Source organism: Apaloderma vittatum, unplaced genomic scaffold (assembly GCF_000703405.1).
Source record: "Apaloderma vittatum isolate BGI_N311 unplaced genomic scaffold, ASM70340v1 scaffold20584, whole genome shotgun sequence".
NCBI classification, from domain to species: Eukaryota; Metazoa; Chordata; class Aves; order Trogoniformes; family Trogonidae; genus Apaloderma; species Apaloderma vittatum.
The window spans coordinates 1-14,789 of record NW_009713513.1 but is presented as its reverse complement, the minus strand read 5'-3'; the positions used below and the strand labels follow the sequence as shown (position 1 = coordinate 14,789).

General features: G+C 47.2%; 1 protein-coding gene across 1 annotated transcript in view; it reads left to right on the top strand.

Moving 5' to 3' along the window:
• The window catches only part of LRIG1 (leucine-rich repeats and immunoglobulin-like domains 1), a gene marked incomplete at its 5' end in the record, with an annotated part of 53,026 nt that extends 38,290 nt beyond the window's left edge, over window positions 1-14,736 (top strand). The window contains 10 exons of the mRNA XM_009868417.1: window positions 3,649-3,720; window positions 4,851-4,922; window positions 6,616-6,779; window positions 8,512-8,832; window positions 9,422-9,703; window positions 10,321-10,740; window positions 12,062-12,184; window positions 12,781-12,945; window positions 14,024-14,332; window positions 14,504-14,736. Coding sequence (XP_009866719.1) covers window positions 3,649-3,720; window positions 4,851-4,922; window positions 6,616-6,779; window positions 8,512-8,832; window positions 9,422-9,703; window positions 10,321-10,740; window positions 12,062-12,184; window positions 12,781-12,945; window positions 14,024-14,332; window positions 14,504-14,736 — 2,161 coding nt within the window. The remainder of the gene's footprint in view (window positions 1-3,648; window positions 3,721-4,850; window positions 4,923-6,615; window positions 6,780-8,511; window positions 8,833-9,421; window positions 9,704-10,320; window positions 10,741-12,061; window positions 12,185-12,780; window positions 12,946-14,023; window positions 14,333-14,503) is intronic.
• Between the last annotated feature and the right edge of the window lie 53 nt (window positions 14,737-14,789).

Here is a 14,789-nt window from a genome sequence, read left to right as displayed (position 1 = left end):
GGAGACGGCAGTGAGGTAAAGAGTTCTGGGGAGAGCAGCTGTCGCACTCCTGTGAAGTAGCCGTGGCCCGATCTCATGTTTATTATCCAGCACAAGGAACAATTTCAAAAGACGGCCGGTTTTGTCTGCTGGCAGCAAAGGATGCTGCAAGGGCTTGCACAAGTCTCAAGAAGCCAGGTTTGCATCTTCTTTTCACGTTGTCGACCGCTTTCTTCCGCTGCCCCTGAACTTGGGCCAGCTCTGAGTCTGGCCGAGCGCAGGGAAAGACGCGTGCCCGGGATTTGTCCGAGGGATCGCGGCGACTTTCGTAGCCTGGAGCAGGCTGTGAATTAGGTGGGTCTCAGGCAGGCAGGAGAGGTTTAGTTACCTAACAGAGCGATTCTGCTGTGGGACAGACAGATTGCTGGGATCATTCGCTATCAGTCAGAGCGTAAGACTGGAAAAACACTCCAAATATGAGATTATTTCATTATTTCTTGAGACATTTTGGGGATAATTCTCAGTCGTTACTTTTAAAGGGATCGACTCAGGTCTGTTTTAGCTCGTCAGCACATAAATCTCCAACTTGTAATTTCACCAAAGGCTGAACTGAGTATCATTCTTGCTGGCAGGACTTTTTGGTAAATAAACCATCAGCCTTTCCAGCAAACATTTTGCTGCATGATTTACGGCCTGTGTTTAAACCGTCAACTGGCTTTAAATGCATTAGCATACAAAAAATAAATGGGCACTTCAGAGGAGACCTTCCAATGAATTAATAATCACCTCAGCTCTGTGGAGATTGCCTTAAAAGCTGTTCCCCTTTGATCTGGCACAGATTAGCCTCTGAAAGGATTTAGTGCAAAGAGGGCTGTTCACTGAGATGAAGGTGTTAAACTGAGAGGTGGGGAGGCCAGTCATTTTAGCCTTCTCTGAATTATATATGAAGCTCTCCAGGATGGAGAGCACAGGCCTAAATTAAAATGTTGCTTCAAGAAAGAGGGAGTCGAGAAGCACCAAAGCATAAAAAGCATCAGTGGAATCACTGGGGAACAAGGAGTTTCCTAATTATTCAAGCTGCTAAATGTAACCGTTTTTTTGATGGCTCACTCAGTGACTGAGATCTTCCTGCAGGTGCAAAACTGGCTGGAGGAGAAAACGCAGCTTTCTAATGAATTGTGTGCCTGGCGTGTAATTACGCTGATGCAATCGCCAGGAAAGCACGCTCGCGCCTGGCTCTGCCGGCAGCAGAGGAGCTTCGCCGCCGCAGCGGGCAGGCTCCTGGTGTTGCTATGTACCGCCACGTGTGCTTTCCGGCGTGCCGTGGCCCTTGGAGTGGGGCTGCTGGGTTCAAACCATTCCAGAATTGGACAAGTGGTTAGTTGAAATTTGAAAGGTGTAATGATTTTGATGAGTTTGCTGGGGCATGGCTGTCTTACCCATGCGCTACGTATTTCTTGGGTATATAGCCATAAAATTGTACGTGCCTATACACTCTGTATTCGCATCCCCAGACATGCTGCTTATCTCTGCACAGATGAGTAAACAGATAGAATCAGCGTCTTGAATTTTCAAAGTCCAAGATCCACTGTAAACAGTAAATGGAAATCTCCAGTTATCAAACCCAAGCTCAGCATAACACCAATACTTAGGAATATAGCTCCAGATGTTTGTGTGTGTGGATGCAGCCATATGACCAGAGTTTGCATATAGTAAATTATTTACTATATTAATCACTCTAATGGATTTTTCAAAGCCTTCATTAATACAACATCCTTTTAACCAAGTAACAGCACACATGATTGCACACATTCTCTAGTGCTTGGGGTTATTTCACCCAGAGCAAAAAGCCACACATGCTCTCATGCAATAAATAGAACCTGTGATACCCTGGGTTTGATGCTGTAACAAGGAGCTCAGTAAAACCCACTGCAGGTATTTGGAATGAGACTGGCGGTAAAACAGGTTGCAGCTATCTGGAGCCACTAACGTGCCTGCGATAGCTGTCTTTATTCATGCCACAAATCAAATAATGAAGGGACACAGCTCTGAAAATTCAGCTGTGGTTTTCTACCGAGTTAACTCTGCCTGTAAGAAAGGACTTCAAGTGCGTGTCTCGCTATGGAGGCTGGGAGGTGACTGAAGCTTTTGGTTCTGTTTTGCTCTCGAATGGCAAGATTTGTGATTCTGGGGCCATGGACCTTTTGTACGGAGCTGGCAGTAGCGAGCCTTTCTGTCTCCTCAGGAATTAGAGTGGTAGTTCATCGGGCAATACCACCATCAGGGTGATTGGTTTTGTGAGGACCTGCTCAGGGTCATAGCATTGCCCAGTGGCAGGCACCCAAATTCCCTCCAGAGACAACAGGCTACAAGGGCACATTGAGATAAAGTCTCAGTCCTTGCTGGCCCAACAGTGCAATGAGCCCCTTCTACCCATTGTGGGATCCACTGCTTCATCCACAAACTGGGCTTTCTGGGTGCCAGTGCTGAGACACTGAGTTTCCCAGACATCTGAAGGTGCTTTGTGGAAAGCCTTGACAAGCTCCTGCAGATGGATTTGCTTGTGTAGTGCCTGCAAGTGCTGTCTTGTACCCCAGCCTCCTTTCCCCAGCCAGTAGCAAGCAGTGGGGCCATCGTAGCTTCAGAGCCCATTAGTGCGCAGTTATAGGTGGCACCCTGTGTCGAAGGAAAGCTCACACGTGGCACCAGAAGCGCCACTTTCCCACGTGAGGTGTTTGTGATGACTTGCGTCGGATGCCGCGTGAAGCAGGCGCTGATAAAAGACGCACCTGGAAGATAAGCCTTAGGCAGAGAGAACTCAGGGGAAGGAAGGCAGTTCCTGATTAGTGTCACTGGTTGATGTTTTATTAAAACAGGCGAGGAGACTATCCCTTGTGCATGAACCTTGCCCCTGACCCATCGCCACTGGTCAGTATTTATAGCCAACTGTTACCCTGCAGATAGCAGCTGGCTGCTGCTCCACAGGGACGCTCTCTGCTCGCAGACACAAGCAAGCGCACTCCTCAGCTCTGTACGTTACCTTTTCTCCTTTTGTCTCTCAAAGTTACCACTTGGCTATTATTTATCACGTTGTATTACTTTGCTGTTGTGTTTGTAAGAAGCCAAGGAAGGAAGTTAGCAGTCGCTTCACTGAGCTGCTGTGTGAACGTGCTGCCATGAGACAGCCCTCGGCGCTTGTGCGGGGATGTCTGTCCATTCAGGCCAGGCAGTGAAGGAATTACCTCTCCTTCGCTATCTGGGAAGAAGTCAGAAATGAAAAGTGTTGCAGAGAGAGACCGAGATCTTGTTAAACTGTCATTGCCTTTAATCCTGTCCACAGCCAAGCCTGCAAAGAATAGAGAGGACCTTCTGTTACTCAGCAAGCTGGTTTCCAAGCACTGGAGCAAACCTGCCTTTTTTACGTGGTATCACACATTCCCTTTTGTGCTATCATCACTATTAAATTCGAATACAGATAAAAGGATTTAATTTCAGGTGCAGGAAAGCGAGTGTACTTCAGCCCTCTTAATCTCCGTGCGGTTCACATTTCCAAGGACTTACACTGAGCGCGTATATCAGATAAAGCCACACTAATTGTGTTCCTTCTTTTTCTGCTCCCCCTCCCATTTTCTTTCTGTTTATCTGGCACTGGATGTTTGGAAACTGCAGAACTCTGTTTGGAAACAAGATCAAGTCGGTGGCCAAGAAAGCATTCTCAGGGTTGGAGGCCCTGGAGCACCTGTGAGTAACCCACCATGCCTCAGAGTTTGGGAAGGGGGGTCTGCCAAAAGTAGCTGCTTGAGAGATCTGCTAGCAATTTAATAGCGTCTTTGTAAACTGAGAAGCCAGTCCATTTGTGGGGGCCACCTGCTTCCTTCTCATTATAAGTCTGCCTCAACTTTGGCCTTTTTTTGTGCCAGGAACAAAGTTATAGAACATATGGCAAATCTGCATGCTCTTAATTTTTTGATTTGTTCTTGGATAAATACCGCCTTGACTTGAACATTGCTTCTTTGCAGGCTGTTTGCAATGAAAAATATGCTATTTCGGATATAGCCCTCTCTCCTCCTCCCTTTCCCCAGCTTCCTCCTAAATCTAGGCTCTGGCAGTGACACACGTTGCAAATGACTGCTAACGGGGCAGGCACCAAACATCCTCATTCAGCACAACTGCCTCAGAGCAATTTGCAAGAAGCAAATTTTGGCTGCCACTATGTAATTTTTTTTTTCCTGTGTCCCAGGGCTGATGACTGCAGCAGTGATTCATGAATAACTTCCTCTCTGAATTAAGACAAGTCTATGTGATTTTGCTCTAGATGTTATTGGCTGGTTTGTCCTAGGTGAACTTGAGCCTTAAATCTGACGCTGTCCTTTTCCAGAGGACAAATGAGGTTTTTTTAATCAGCAATAGTTAGGAAGGAAGCTTTAAAGCTTGGAAACATTACAGTGTTTTTCGAACACAACAGTATCCTCCCAGAATCACTTTCAAATAACTTCTTAGATGCCGTTTAGTGCAAGTGTTTGCTTTCTTGATGTTTGCTGAAGGTCTCGCCTGCGATATGACATTCCTGACTGTCTTTGGTTATTGAGGGGGCTGAGGAATTTCTGAGCTGAGGTAGCTGAGACTGAGAAAGTATAGTGAGAAGATGGAGTGTGAGATGACTTAGTGATTTATTCCTGTAATTTTTGTTGGTTGACTATTTTTCAACATTGCTTGCTCAGTATTAAAGTGTTTTGTGGAAAACCATTTCTGTGAGCTGCAAGTACATCTGGCCTTAACAAGGAGCTACCAGATCACCTGCTACTGGAGTCATTGCTTGAATACGGAGAGACTCGGTCACAGCTGTAGCATCTTTTCTGTTCACGTTGCAGGAACCTTGGGGATAACGCCATCCGCTCAATTCAAGCCGATGCTTTTGCTAAGATGAAGAGCCTGCGGCAGCTGTAAGTAACCAGACTGTACACACCATTAAGGAAGCAGGATCCTTCTTGCCCTGGACGTGAGAAATAGCACGTTGTTTCCAATGAGGCGTTACCTGCATTACCATTCATCTCCTCCTCCCCTCTGTCCTCCTCTGTAGGGTATTGTTACACATGAGTAGATGTCAAGGGAACATCTTGCATGTAATAGCGAGTAAAATTAGATCATTGGAACGGGTTCTTCCAGCAGATTTGCATCTGTGCAATTATTCATTTCTGCTCAGGAAGTCCAGTCCTGGTGCTGTCAGCCATCTCTCCTTCTCACACTGCCACTGATTTAATTCCCAGTGGCCTGTCTGCTCCTTTGCTGTACCTGTGTTTAGGAGTTGCGTACAGTACTGACATTTCAGTGATAAGCTGAACTGGATGCACTTGTCATCCAGCCTTCTGATGTAAAAATAGGGATGTGTTATCAGAGCTGCTGCTTGTGCTCCATGCTGGGGCTTTGCACTGTTATCAGACACTGTTTCCAGTTTTGCCTGGTTTCCTTTTCTTCTCCATAAATATTTAATCTGCTGTCAGTGCATTGCTGCACTCTGCAGTAGTGCAACGTCCGTGGAACAAGAAATCACTTATGTGGTATTTGGGCAGATTCAGATTGTTCTTCCTGACGTTGGAAATGGAAATCAGATGGTCATTGTTAGTAATGACATGTAATACCAGCGACTGGGGAATGCATTAAGATAAAGGTGACATGTCCATCATTTGTTTATCCACCTTTTGCACTGGCTCTTGAAACGACATTGAAGCAAAAGATTGATCTTAGTAGAGAAGAGCCTGTGGGATCCCAGATACTGTGAGGGCACCTTTATACTGTGAAGAAGGTGACTTTCACATAGGGCACATAGACCCGCAGAATGCATTATATATTTTATATACATAAATCCTGATGCCTCCCTTTTATTTGCCCCTTCATCACAGCTCTTTTCTTAACAGAAGGTGCTAAGTTACTGTTAGGATACTGAGAAATGTTTTTTGCGTTTTGCTTTCCAAACTAGTTACTATTTGTATTGGGTTTACACAAATGCCTTTGGTCATTTCTCTTCCACTACTTCTGTTAATCAGTAAACACAACAGCGGCTGCACCTCTTAACCCTGGGGATGCTGGTGTGCAAACAGGGGCAGGCCCGGGCCTTCCACTTACTCCTCTGGTGTTGGCCACTGAGGGAACTCAACGTCTTAAAGTGGGAATGTGACATCGTCTCACTGTTCAGCAGTGAAGTCCTGAATTCCGTCCCTACCACAGATGCTCAAACCACAGAGGGAGACATTAGATATGAGCAACGGGAGCGGGACGGACTGTCTCCTTTGGAGATGACCTGCCTTGGTTTCTCTCACTTAAGCCAGGGATGGTATTGCTCCTCTGTTCCTGGGAATCACTGGAAGCCAGTTAATAAATACAAGATGCTAGAGAGTGTCACTGGAGTACAGGAGTGGGTTGCTCTATGTGAAGATGAAATGCTGTTAAAATGTGTTACGTATTTAACATCATTCATGCCTCAAGGACAACCCTGCAGTGTTTGGTTGTTTTTTTCCCCTTCCACTCATGCTGGGGTGAGAGGGAGGAATGTGTCTGACATGAAAGGGCTGTGAGCTTTCCAGCCTTCTCTCCGTGCGGGACTCACAGCAGGCTCGTGTTGGTTTTGTTTCCCTGCAGCCACGTGAACAGCGACAGCTTCCTCTGCGATTGCCAGCTGAAATGGTTGCCCCAGTGGTTAGTCGAGAAGGAGCTGCAGTCCTTTGTGGTGGCCACCTGCGCCCATCCTGAGTCACTAAAAAGCAAGAGCATTTTTGCCATCCTGCCAGAAAATTTTGTGTGTGGTAAGTCTTGCCCTGTGTGTTTTGAGGTTGTACGAAGGGTAGGACTCACTTGGGAAACGTTTTCTTTGACTACCAGCATGTTATTATGAGAGGGTTTCTGTTTTGTTTTGTTATTCAGTGGGATCAAAGGAAGCCCAAGCCTGCATTTTAAAAATTTGTCATTGGCTACAATTTATTTCCCACCAAAACCACACAGCGTATTACTGGCATCTAGTGTATTCCTTACAGGGCTCCCTGAGTATTAAATCAAACGGGACTAATGCCTGATCCAGTTCCAGATGGCCTGTACAGAGACTTCACCAGTCTGCTTGGTTTGAAACTACCAAGACTGCAGCTATAATTTTTTTCACTCTGCAGTCTTCTGAGCTTCTTCTGTGACTTTCTGTTCTTCAGTCATCATTTCTCCCTCTTGGAACTAACAAAGGGTTAAAAAAAAAAAAGCAGACAGGAATTTCTCCATTACAGTTACATTTTTGGGGTCAGTAAGGCATTATATGTGAACCAACTGATGGCCAACCCACCCAAACACTGCACCTCAGCTGTGGTTGCAGAGCAGCTTTACTTAATACCCAGCATACATAAACGTCTGCTACCTCCTGAAAAAAGAGTAAATGATCAGAGGAGGCTCATACATGCAGCTTTTGGGCAAAATGAAGGCCTGGTTTGGTGAGCCAAACTCTGTGCTGTGGAGCCAACCAGTGTGAATCCTGGGCAGGGCTGCACATGGCTGTTTGATGAAGGAAAACGGAGCTTTTGAAAACACTGTTTAACCAAGTTGAATGCATGGCTTGCGTTGAATGCAGAGGAAAAGCTTTGTTCCTGCTGCTGTCCCATGTCCCTCTCGATCCCAGAGTGGTTGGGCTCTCCCTAGGTGGCCCCTGTCTGAGCAAGCCTGGGAGGCTCACTGTGTTCATCTGGAAGAAGAGATCACGAAGGCTCCATCCCCACAGCAACATCACAAAGCGAAGACAGCTTTGCTTCTCCTGTGCCTGCCAAGTCCTCCAGGCACTAGTGCTCATGGTTCCAGAGGCCTGGCTTTTTAATTAAACCTTAGTCAAATATTAAATTACACCATTTGTAGAAATCTAATAAATGAATCTGCTTGGAATCTTGCTAAAACCAACAGTCTTGAGGGCAGAGAGCATGCAAAGCTTTCCACCCCAGACGGGTGACAAGCAAATACGGCTGCATCTGCTTTGGTGGTGCGTGCTGCAGTCACCTTGCTCGTGAGCTTTGTCCCCAGAGGTGGCATTTGCAGCCCGTTAAGTGTCCTCCTGCTTTCCACTCCTACTAATGCAGGGTTGGAGGTAAAGTCTGAAATTCAGTACTGCTGCATGAGTTGTACAAAGGAGGATATTTTCTTTAGACTGTAGTAGCTGCCCGAGGTTCAGCTCAGTGGAGAGGTTCAGCTCGGTGAAGAGAGGTAGGCTCTTGTAGGTGTTTGTGGTCACTGAGTGACCGTCTCAGTCCACCAGTTACAGAAGGAACCAGAGGAGTGAGAGTCGTGTGGACCAGCCATTCAGTGGAGTCGTGTGCGTCACATCTGCACCACAGTGCCAGTCTTGATGGTGGAGTGCTTTGCAAGAGCACGCTGCTTTCCTGGTGCGGACAAAAGAGCAGATGTGCAATAATGCCTTTTACCTACGCCCTGCTCATCTTTCATTGCGTCTCTTTGCTTGCTCTGGTATTTCCTTGTAGTCCACAACTGACTGTGCCTGCTGGTTTCTCCTAGATGATTTCCCCAAGCCACAGATCATCATCCAGCCCGAGACGACAGTGGCCGTCCTTGGGAAGGACATCCGCTTCACTTGCTCGGCCGCCAGCAGTAGCAGCTCTTCCATGATATTTGCATGGAAAAAAGACAACGAGATGCTGTATGACGCTGAGATTGAGAACTTTGCCCATGTGCGGGCAAAGGATGGCCAAGTGATGGAGTACACCACCATCCTGCACCTCCGGCACGTCACCTTCACCCACGAAGGGCGTTACCAGTGTATCATCACCAACCACTTCGGCTCCACCTACTCCAACAAGGCCCGACTCACCGTTAATGGTGAGTAGGAAGCTGCTTTCTTGTTCTTTTCCTCAGCCTGAGCTTGCACAATTCTCTGGGACTTAGTCCTCATGGTGAGGAGCTCCTAACCGATTCACACCAGCTGCTTGCATCTCAGCGGATGCTGAGAAATGCCACGTGAGGAGCGCAGGCCAGGCTTGTGAGGCTGGATGCCACCCAGCCAAGCACTTCAGCATATTCATAACAGGTTTAGCTGCCTCTCTTGGACTGTTCTGGTAGAAACTTTGCTCAATGAATTGGGCAAATGAAAACAAAAATACAAAAGGATACAAAGAGGAGGGACTGTAGTGACTGAAAGCTCTCTGTAGGTGAGATAAGAGGGTTTCTTTTCAGGTGAATTGCAAAAGAAAATTAGCTTTGATCCCAGCTCTAATGTTCCCGAGCCAGGGGCTCTTGAACCTCACACACAGGTATGTGCTGTGGAAACGCAGAGTTAGTTCCCAGCAGTTTACATACGTCCTGCAAAAGCAGCTCGCCATCCTCTTGCCTTTGACGGTTGAACTGCCCAGCAGACAGTGTTTTCCCCATGGAATTGCTCATCTCCTTTTTTCTTGTTTTTCTTCATCAGTGTTGCCCTCGTTTATCAAAACTCCCCATGACATCACCAGCCGGACGGGGACGACAGTGCGGCTGGAGTGTGCAGCCGAAGGACACCCCACCCCACAGATCGCCTGGCAGAAAGACGGGGGCACGGACTTCCCCGCGGCCCGAGAGCGCCGCATGCACGTCATGCCCGACGACGACGTCTTCTTCATCACGGATGTGAAGATAGAAGACATGGGTGTCTACAGCTGCACGGCACAGAACTCAGCGGGGTCTGTGCTTGCAAATGCCACCCTGACTGTGCTGGGTAAGATGCGTTCATGCCCCTGGAGACCCAAGTGGTCTGGAAGTGGGAACCGGAAGGGAAGCAGCTCCTCAGCAGTTGCATGTACAGAAAAGGGATGAAGAGGCAGTGCTCTGCATTAGTCTTGCTTCATTCTTTTACATTGTAGTTAACTAATGAAAACTACCCTGCTAATTAAGAGAAGGAGCCATAAGTCGCATTTCCTCTTGTGCTGAGGAATCCCCTCCAACCACCCGATTTACCATCTGGGAAAATTACTTCAAAAGGAAATTTCACTCCATTTCTCTTCCTCTATGGAATAATTTGTATGTGTCAGCTGTTTGCCCCTTGTCTTTGGGGGTTTCTTTGTTGGGAAGACCAACACCAACCGGTTATGGGAGGGCCTTGGTTGTGATTGTTGACCTGCTGTGGTTGGCAGCTGCCGTGCTCCTGGGCACGTGGCTGCACAGGGTGTTTCTGTGTTTTAGTCGTGGACGTGGCATTGGTTGGACTTCATGGTCTTAAAGGTCTTTTCCAACCTAAACAATTCTGTAATTCTCTATTTGTCTGCAGGACCATTAGAAGAAATTTGTTGTGGCACTGTCTCCCAAGAATTAATTTCCGTGTTTATTCTCCTGCAGAGACACCAGCTTTGATTCACCCACTGGAGGACCACGTGGCATCCGTAGGTGAGACTGTGGCTCTCCAGTGCAAAGCTACGGGGAACCCACCTCCCCGCATTACCTGGCTGAAAGGCGACCAGCCCCTGATTGTCACAGAAAGGCATCACTTTACCTCGGGCAACCAGCTGCTGATCATTAGGAACGTAGTCTTGGAGGATGCTGGGAAGTACACCTGCGAAATGTCCAACACCCTGGGGACGGAGCGCGCGCACAGCCACGTGAGCATCCTGCAGTCTCTGGGCTGTAGGAAGGACCGAACCACCGTGGGCATCATCACCATCGCTGTGGTGTGCAGCATCGTGCTGACGTCGCTGGTCTGGGTCTGCATCATCTACCAAACCAGGAAGAAGAGTGAAGAATACAGCGTCACCAACACAGGTAGCTCTCGTGTCCTGCCAAGTCTTCCTCTCGCCTTTTGTGCTGTCCTTGTTTCCGCCGAGGCTGAACTGGCACAGCCCGTAGCCTCTCACAGTCACACTGGAAAAGCAGTTGGCTTATCGCGGCAGTTCTCTTGGCTCACAAAGCTGGAACCAGCTCTCGCTTGCTGTTGAAGCTTGTTCAGAGCTGTTTTTCTCCCCTCGGCTTGCTCTTCAGAAAGGTCTTTTCCACTTGGCAGTAGTTCCAGCCTTTGCTTTGTTGCTTTGATTTTCCGTGACCATAAGTGATAACTCTAGAGACAGTCTGGGTCTGTCCATGACGCTGGGAGCCTGTCTTACTTCTTGGGAATCTGTATTTTCAAAGACTTTGTATTCAGAACTTGAAAAATTACACTTAGAAGCTGGAATCTCTTTTTTCCATGTTGCCTGTAAGAGCTTTTGTAGCCCTGTGGATGAGAGGCATCCCTCACTTGTTACGAGAAGAAGTAGTGTTTGTTGCTTCCTCCTGGTACTCAAAGGGCATAATTTGGTGCCGAAATAAGTGTTGCAGTGAGAATAAACCCTCTTGCCATTAACGGTATGCAGCCTCCAAACAGCAGTATGGAAGAACCAGCCCAAGACTTCCCTTCCCTAATGGGATTTGCACCCTTCCTGTGTTACGCTTGGCTTTAGATGTACCACGACACAGGAATTTAAAGACGCAGGCTGGGTAGGGAGTCTCGGGTGCCGTATGACCAGCATGATGGTCAGTGGGATTTTTTTCTCCTCCTTCTCAGTCCTGAAAATCCAGGGCTTTGTGCCTAGCACAGCCTGAGTTTCACTTCATTTTGTTTGACAAGGGAAACTGAAATTGCCTGATACAAAACAGAGGAAGCCAAGGATAGCTCAGGGGCTTAGATTTACCTGCCAGCTCTGTTCTCCAGATTTGCCTGCTGGCTCTGTTCTCCAGAAGTCTAAAAGACTCATCGCTTTGGGGGACACAGGACTTGAGTCGAATGAGGTGCTCTGAATTGCACGGGATTCGCTTGTTCTGAGGAGACAGTTCCACCTCCACCTACCTTGTCCCGAGCGTGCCAAATGCCAGCACCTGCAGTGGCTTTACCAGCGCGTTCTGTCACAGCTTTAAGCTTTGAAAAATCAGGAGTGAGGCTTCTGAGGGGAATGGAGTATTTAGGCAGTTGAGCTTCTGTTGCATCTACAGAAAATACCAGTTACAGATCTGGTCCCACATCCCTCTTGCGAACGTGATTTTACATGCCTGTGAAAACAGAAGCCTTTAGATCTTCCCGAGAACTGACATTTCTCTGCTCCCATTGCTCTAGATGAGACTATTGTGCCTCCCGACGTGCCGAGCTACTTGTCCTCCCAGGGGACTCTTTCTGACCGTCAGGACGCCATCGTCCGAGTAGATAACCCCCAGCCCAACGGGCACATCGACAGCAACGGTGAGAACATGGCGAATTATTTTTTTAGTAGTGCTGTATCTGAACTTGATAGAAGGAGGTAGAAATCACAATACAAAAGTACTTCTGTGCTTGCTGGGAGTTATCTGAAAGATCTCCATAATGTAATTCTCTAGCTACTGTGTTTGTGCAGAAAAAGGATCTTTCACTTCACAGAGCTCTCCTCTCCCAGTAATAAATGTTCATACAAGCAGACTCCTTCAGAAACTGCTCAGCCAGGCCCTAAGGACTTTATTTTTTTTCTTTTGCTAATTTTGGATTAGTTTTTTGGCACCAGAGTTACCCGTAGTTAAGCTCTACTAGAAAATACATTAGCATTGCCTGTCCCTGCCTTCAGGCTTAGAAATTAAATGTTGGGGTTTTACAGCACTTACACACAGCACGTTAGGAAGGAAAAGTTAAACATTCTGAACTAAGATTCCTCTGAGATCGTACAGCACTTACTCCATTAAACTTTAGCTTAAAATCACCTGTTACGTCCGTTGCTATTTTTTCCTCCTTTTTGCAGCTTTTGCAGTAGAAATGAAGACTTGACGCGTCGTTTAACCGAGAGCAGATGGTTGTAATCTTTTAACCAGCCGGTGTGTTTGTTACAGGTATGTGTCAGGCTGATGCTGGAAGGTGTGCAGATGCTGAAGCTCCCACTGCAGGCTGCAGACAGCCCAAGCTGTGCCTCGGCTATAATAAAGACACTTGGAAAACCGAGGACGTGGCTGACGGAATGCTGGTTCCAGATAAGACAGGTACAACGCCCATTAATCTGGAAAGGTATTTTGTGTTTGTACAGATCACAAAGCCCCCCAAGTTAGACAAGAAATTGTTAGCCTCGGAAGAAAAAAGCCCAGAATGATTTTCAGGTGTGAGCACAGTAAATTTACTTTCTCCTGCTTTGCTTTGATCTTCTAACAAGCCTGGATAGCTGGAATTCGAGGAACCGTTGGAAAGAGGCAGACTAAAGCTTGCAGTCACCGTTCTTGCAGCTGGCTGATCGGTATTTTGATTTGAGCTATTCCTAAAATCATGTGAGAGCACTTACAAACTGAAGGTGTTAAAACTTTTCGTGGTCTTTAAAGGGGGCTGTCAACTTCAAAGCTCAGCTTGGGTTTTTTATTTTCAAAATTTAAAGGTTGTTTTGGGTACTACAACTACATCTGCTCTTTGACAATTTTTTGGGCGTTACACTCATACTTTTCTAATTTTAGTAACATCCACAGAAGAACAGCCAGTGAAATGAGTCTTATCTCCAGGAGAAACTGTGAAGTTTAGTAATGGAAAGTTGTTGAGTGCACTAAGGAAATTAACTTTCAACATTTAGAAATTCCTTCCTGCCTGCTTCTTTGAATTCTGCTCATCTGTTATTACCACTAACAGTAATAATGGATCTTGAGATTAACAATAGGAGTTGACTGTGATTCCTGTAAAGCAGCAGCACAAAATTAAGAAAAGTAACTTGGTGTTTTAAAGCAGGTGCAGGAAAAGTTCCACTTTGTATTTCTACCCTGACTGGAAAGTCTGGAAAAGGAAATAAATGAACAGTTTATTAAAAGAAAAAGAAGGAAAATCACCACTTTTTTGAATAAAAAAAAACCCCACAACCAGCTAAAGGTATTAACTAGAACTACCTTTGGTGATAGAGAGTTCTGGAAAACTCAGGTATTTACTAGCCCTGTATAAACCCAAGAAACATCCATATTATTTAGTGAGAGATCCCTACAGTGCTGAGGGACGCATGAACTAAACAGAGCTGCCTTTTCCTTTCTGGAAGCCGCTGACGCCTTCCAGCTGGTTGATCTTTTGCTGTTTTCCCTTCCTCCCCGAAAGGCTACGGCCTGCCCGTGGTGTGCGCGGACTGCAGCGGCAGCACGGACAGCATGAACGTCCACATCTACCCCACGGAGCCGGAGTACTACTCCGAGAGCCTCAAGACTGTGGATAGTACCTACCCAAACACGCTGAGCAGCAAGGAACGAAGCAGGAAGCGGGGTGCAGGCACCAGCCTTCTGCAGCCTCAGCCATGCAACGGGATTGCCAGCGGCACGAGGGTGGAAGCAGACGGCACCCGCTACCCCAGCAACCATGACAGAATAGGAGCTGCGGGCACCACCAGCCCGCTGCTTGCGGACACACAGGGTACGTGATTCCTTGGGGGTGTCTCTCTCTCCCCAGATGCAATCTAACACTGTCCAGCTTCCAGCAGTGGCTGCTTCTCTCCCCTCAGCTTTTTTAACGGGCTGGTTTCACGAGGAGCGCTGGCAGGCTGAGCAGCAACTCACCACACTGTTGTTTGGGGTTTTTTTGCAGGCTCTTCACAAGCAGTAGCAAAGCCCTCAGAGCTTAACAACCTTAATTTGGTGAGAGCTTCGCCAGCGGGAGGGTCATTAAAGCAACTGAATGTGCTTCCTGAAATTCCCCCAACACTACTGGATTTGCAGAGCGAAGCGGAAGGGAAGCCGGCTCTTCTGTCCAACGGCCACGCACCCGAGCCCTGTGACTCCCTTCGTGAGGTGAAGCCACCGAGCAGATCGCTGGACTGAGAGGACAGGCTGCCACGTGCAAATTAACAAACACGCTATTGGGGTGGTTTAAT